Raw genomic sequence first — 6000 nt, 5'->3', positions numbered from 1 at the left:
TCTAAGGAGGGTTGGAACGGGGCCTCGCCGGGCTGGGTCTAGCCGGCGGCGGGGAGGAAGGGAAGGGAGTGAGGCCTGGGCCGGCAGGGCACCGGCGGGCGGGTGGAGGTGGCTGGGTGGGCGCAAGGTGGACGGCCGCACAGACGGATGGACGGACTCACAAGGTTGGGTGATGAGGGAGTCCCCCTCGTGTTTTTCAAAACCCTGGAAACGTCGGTCAGGGTTTGGCTTCCCCAGACCATCAGAAGTGGGGTGTCCCCCCACCGCTGGTGCAAAGCTGGGGGCGCGGGGAGCTGCTGCCCCTGCCCTCGGGGTGCCTGGCTCGCTCCCATCTCCACAGCGAGCAGGTTACCGCCCTTGGTTTGCCTCTCCTGCACCCCCAGTAGCGGCTGTCGTGCTTCCTAAATGAAACAAACATTGTTGGAGTCACGGTCTAAATACTTTGTGTGGTATCTTGTAACACCCACCACAGCTATAACCTCAAAACGTGTGGTGTAACCTTGCCGTTAAGGCACTCTGTGTAATGAGCAGTGCCATTCGCCATCAGTCTTGCTGTTCCCCCCTGCGTTCTCAGGTTCTAGTGGTGGTTGCGTGGCATTCTCCCATGGAGAAAGGAATGCATTTAAAAACCCAGAGGAAAATCAATTTTAAAACCACGCAAATTGTTGGAGGGAATGGGCTGCTATAAAACTAGAAATTGCTTTCAACTCCCTTTTAAAGTAGAAGAGATTTGAAGTAGAGGATAATGTTTAAAGCAGTTTGTTGAGAGCACATCACCTTGTCTGAGCTTTTATTATATGGCTTAAATTATAGGGAGAAGGAATTTCTACATGTTGGTGTCCGGGTGGTGTAGTAGTTGGGATTCTGGATATCCACAGATAAATAGTTTTCAGATAAATGTCTACTATATTTCAGTCTGTGGTTTTGCTTAGGGGTTAGATTATTTTTAAAGTACCTTTCTCTTTTTCCGTTGCAATTTTTAGCCATTTTGAAACTTATTTGAAAGAAAAGAGTCCATTTTGTCAAAGCTTTGGATCAAAGAATCGAAGTAGAGGCAACAGATCAAAAAGCTCATACCAGACATTGAGCAAGACACGTGGGAGTTTGACTTCTTGGATATGTAAAGCTTGGATTTACCGAGAAATTGTAATTATAGATTTGCTGCGATGACACACAGACGCTGTAGCTAATGTTGTGTCAGCAGTGCCATTAGAGTATGCTCTCATTTTGAATAGTTCAATTTAGCATAGTACAATGTACCTGGTATATCTAGGAAACATGGTTTTCAGGTGTGAGAGAGCATGACTGAACTGCTAGAAAGATAGGTGTTTCAGCAGTCATGAAAAGATTTTCAAAGCTTATTATAGCTAAAGCTGGGATAGCTTGGTGCCAGACAGATTGAAGAGCAGAGAGATGCTCCCAGATGCACAAGGGTAGTGGGGTGTGAAGGGCGATTGAGGTGGGCAGGGGATCTGCTTTCAGGAAGACATCTCACCTACTTGCGAGAAGCTGAACTCCTTTTTCCCCTATCTTTGAACCCCTTCTTATCGAAGGGGAGCTCCAGCCCTGAAGAAAGTGCTCCGAGTAGGAAGGGATTGAAGGCTGTGAACATGGCATGCAGCCGGCCTCCTGCCTGCAGCCACAGCAGCCAGTGTGACACTAACAGGGCACTGGGTGGTTTCACTGCTTTTCTTCAGGATCCCGCAGGCAACCAAGAAATCCTCAAGCACAACCTATTTCACACTGTTGGCAGTTGCTCTAGCAGAGCTGGCTGAAAGCTCGAGGTGCTGTTGCATGCTCACTGCAAGATGGAAGGTGTTCCCTTCCCCAAGCAGCGACAGCCTCAGCAGTCCAGGCCAAGGTCTGCTGCCCAGGGATGAGGGTCTGGGGTCACCCTCGTATGGAGCATGGGGAGGACATGCTGCTTGTCATTTTGTGGGGAGTGGAAAGGCGAAAGGTGCCATTGGCAGAGCTGGAGTCTAGGGAAGAGTGAACTGCTCTGCGTTAAACCTCTTAGCTTAGCAGCTAGGCTGAGTGAAAGAGAGAGGGTCTCCTCATCTTTTAAACCAACCTGGAGACCATTTTTGAGAGCTGGATGGGAACACCAAACCACCCGCTGGTTGGAGGCTGGCACTGGAGCGAGCTCCCCACTATGCTTTGGGATACCTCCTTGTTGGAAACCCTGGCCACATCCCAGCAGCTGGGATGGCAGGAGAGTAGAATTTCCTTTGTGTTTAGCAGTTGTCCCATCTCTATATCAGCTTTTGCACACTCAGACAAGCTGTTTTACTCATCCACTTGAGGAATTGCTGGGAAAACTTTGGAGGCCTGGTTTTGTTCTTTATTTTGGGTGGTGGGTGTCAGATTTTTTTGCTGTTACAAACACCAGACCCTCCCTCTGTGCAGCTGGGAGAGCATGACCGATGGATGTTTTTGAGCTGGACACTGAGTAGGGGTATGTTTTATTTTGAGATAAGAGCTCAGGAAGGACTTTTTGGAGGTGTGAGTGAGTACAGAGGGAGCAAAGCAGTGAAGAATTAGGCCTGCTGTGGGCAGGCTTGGTACGCACTTCCCCCATCATGGGCACTCAGTGTCATCGGCGGCAGCCACATTATTTTGGTTCTAGGCAGAGATTACCTGTCCTGCTAAATTGGGAGTGGGCTCAGTCGCTCACCCTGCTACAGGTTCAGATGCATCCTGGAGTTAGCTTTTTTAAATTGGATGCATTTAGGATTCTGGTCCTAAGAGGTAGATGTACAGCAAGTCACGTCGCCCCTGCACCCAGAAGGAGGATGCTCAGGTGACATATCAGGAGAGCCACTGCAGGGTCGCTCCGCCTTGTTGCTGTTCTCTGTGTCAGGGCAGCAGGCATGAAAGAGTCCAGCAGTGATTCATCAGGAATCCTTGGATCTTGGCTGATACCAATCAGTCCTGCTGGGCTGCTAAAATAGATATGGCCAGAGCATAAAATAGCTAATAAAAACAAAATCCTCCATGGAAAATTCATTCTTCAGGGTGTTAGGTTCCAGTTACCACGCCAAAGAGAAGCTGAGAGGAGAAAGATTTGAGATTTTCTAGCTCGAAGAAGGGGAGGGGGTATTATTGATCTTGTCTCCCAGGCCTCTCCAATCTGTTAGTTTAGTCTGTTTCTCTTAAAGGATTCGCATCATGGTAACCTTGATTTATTATCTGATTTCTTTTTTGATTCAACCTCTCAAAATTGTGCACTGGCTTGAACCTGCAGTAATAAACCAGCACAGTTATTCCCTCTTATCTCTGGCATGCATGTAATGCTTTCTCTGCTGTGTGTACCTGATTCATTCTTGCAGACAGGCAACAAGGTAAAATTTAGAAAAAATTGCCCTCTCTGATCAAGAGTATAGGACAGGCAGAGTTCTCACTCCATTCAGGAGTGGAGCAGAGAGGGCATGGCAGGAGAGGATGCTATGTTGTCGTCTCGACATCAGGATGAGACTCCAGACAGGTACCGTGCCAGCTGTGGCCTGCAAGACCAGGCAAGGTCTTTCTAATGCTTAGCTGCAGTAAGCTAGAAGACTCCCGCATAGCAGCCAGTTGCAGAGGCTTGGCCTCCAGAAGTAAGCAAGGCAGACGTGTGGGTCCTAGCAAGGGTGCAAGACACAAACCATTAGGTAGGGCTGGATGAGGAGTCTGGGTCTAGCCCTGAGCAGGACTTGATGAATAAGCCATATTGCTCTCAGAGTAGCCTTGAGAGACACCATGGAGAGCTTTGACTCATAATTTATAGGAATAAGCTATGCGGGTATGTGTACATCATTATATTGGCACATGTGTGTGCAGGCTGGAGGGGCTTGTGTCACTTTAGCTGTACTAATTAGTTACAGTAGTCATCTCTGTGTTTAGACAAGCCTAAAATCAAGGGTTGCGTTATTATCGTGCCAGAGGTCCGAGGGCTGCTCTTAATTAGTATCTCTCAGTGCACGAAGGTTTTTGTAAAATAAAGCTGTACAGCTGTGATATTTGCCTGGACTTGCATCTCTCAAGGTGGAAGAGTAGAAATTATTTGTGAGCTGAGATCACCAGCAAAAATATCCCCTGCAGGAGGAGAGAGAGGGGAGCTTCTGGCTATATTTTAATATTCGTTAGGCAATGCTTAAACATCTCTCCTGAATTATTTAAATGAAAGAGTCAGACTTTACACCTGGGAGTAGCTGTGTTGGTATCTAGGCTGTAGCCTACTCCCACTGGAGTCAAGTGTGACAAGTTTTTTAAGGGATTTGGGTACAGCAAAAGTAGCACTTCTGTTGTAGTCCCAGTTTACTCAAATTCTCCTGGCAGCCTTCTGAATGCTGCCACATATCCGGGAAGCCCCTGCTGCTTCAGGAGAGCAGCTTTTCATGCGTATACTGCTGGTTTTCCCCCTCCGAAACCCATTTGGAATAATAAAGCGCTTTCTTTCCCCAGGGTTAGTGAGCATCGAGTCAGCCACGTGAGACTGATGGCCCCCAGGTCATGAAGGCAGCACTTGGTACCGAAGCAGGGGGTCAAACCTACCTTGTTACCCACTCATCTTCTTAGCAAGCCAACAATATCCAGTGCGGTGGGAGGGTGTGGAGGAGTGCCAAAGATACAGTGTTTAACAGGCTCAATGTCTTTCCACTCTAGCAAGCCCAGGGTTGCATCACAGCATTGTCCTCCTAAGGAGATGGATAAAGCAAAGAAGGATTTGACGAATTCTCTGGGTAGAAGCCCCAAACCTCCTGATACCAGGAATGAGGCTTCATGCTGGGACTGCAGTCCGGGAACAAGTTTGTTGCTTCCCAATAGCTGCAAGCAGGAGCCAAAAAAGTACTCGGCCTTTAAACAAAAGACATTTTATGCTGATGTCCTTACTCCGGGAGCCTCCAACATCTTGGGGGTAAGTGCAAAGAGCAATTCTTTTTCTACCACTGTCCTTCTAAAATGGAAAGACCTATGGTACACCTGGTATGGAGAACTATAGCTTTCACCCCAGGACCTAGCCCTTCATTTTGGTCAGAGGCCTTTGTGCAAGACCTTTACCCTTGCAAAGTGAAGCCATGAGGCTCTTCCTGATCATAGTTGTGCTGCCTTCCTCGGTGGCCAGTGCTATCACTGTCATGATGTTGCTCGAGTTTAGGATGCCAGCATGGCAAGGCAGGCACATGGTTGTGACTGCAGATGACATTTGGAAGTAAAACCCTAATGACAGCCTGCTTCATCAGCCCCCAATTCGCATCTTACGCTGACATCAGGCTACACTCTGCTGACAAATCCCCTGCCTTTCTGTGCACTGGGCTGAAGTTTCCAGGTATTTATGCCTCTGAGCCTTTTCTGACCAATACTCACAGTCGTCTCAATTGTCCCTAAAGCTCTGGTAAAGTCGGTCTTACAGTCTCACTCTCTCTCTCTGGACCTCTATAACCCACCCTCCCACTGTGCTGCAACTATGCTTTGTTATCTCTGACACTTTCTTCACATGCTGCATTTCAGGATGTTTGTGCTGGCCCCCGTATGCACCATGCTTTGCTAAGACAGGCAGACCTCGAGCAGCATACCCCTAAAGGTAAATATACTGAGAGGAAACATGATGTGGCAGGAAATGGGGCCATAACTTTTATGGTTGCTTATAGTGAGCATGCTGGGAACTAGGCTGATGACTCCAGGTTACTGCTCTGCTTTTGTTCTCCTGTCAGTGCCAGGAATGGTGCTAGGCCGCTTGAATGTCCCATGAAAAGTGAATTTCATTTAGAGGTGGAGCAAAGTGATCTGACTGGGTGGTAAAACTATGCTCCCTTTTCTCCTGGATATATCCAGGGTAGACTGCATTGCTGCCTATGGGAGTTTGGTCCCACGGGCTGTATGCCAGGAGATCACTGAATTTGAATGCATTACCATTGCATATGGAGACAGAAATGTCCCTTTCCTGTGAAAGTGGGACCTGCCTGTGAAAGCTGTATTCAGGGTCTAGGTACCCATAGCCAAAGTCACAGTCCTCTGTCA

At 48.1% G+C, this 6000-nt stretch overlaps 1 protein-coding gene across 1 annotated transcript in view; it reads left to right on the top strand.

Annotated features, from left to right (window-relative positions):
* The first annotated feature begins 3428 nt into the window (after positions 1-3428).
* Positions 3429-6000, top strand: part of DNAH1 (dynein, axonemal, heavy chain 1) — a 72912-nt gene continuing 70340 nt past the window's right edge. The window contains exons 1-3 of the mRNA XM_010573806.1: positions 3429-3484; positions 4807-4897; positions 5491-5563. Of these exons, the coding sequence (XP_010572108.1) occupies positions 3429-3484; positions 4807-4897; positions 5491-5563 (220 nt within the window). The remainder of the gene's footprint in view (positions 3485-4806; positions 4898-5490; positions 5564-6000) is intronic.

Source organism: Haliaeetus leucocephalus, unplaced genomic scaffold (assembly GCF_000737465.1).
Source record: "Haliaeetus leucocephalus isolate CR32 unplaced genomic scaffold, Haliaeetus_leucocephalus-4.0 Scaffold2, whole genome shotgun sequence".
In the NCBI taxonomy this organism is placed as follows: Eukaryota; Metazoa; Chordata; class Aves; order Accipitriformes; family Accipitridae; genus Haliaeetus; species Haliaeetus leucocephalus.
The sequence above is the reverse complement of the archived record's forward strand: the minus strand, read 5'-3'. Positions and strand labels throughout refer to the sequence as shown.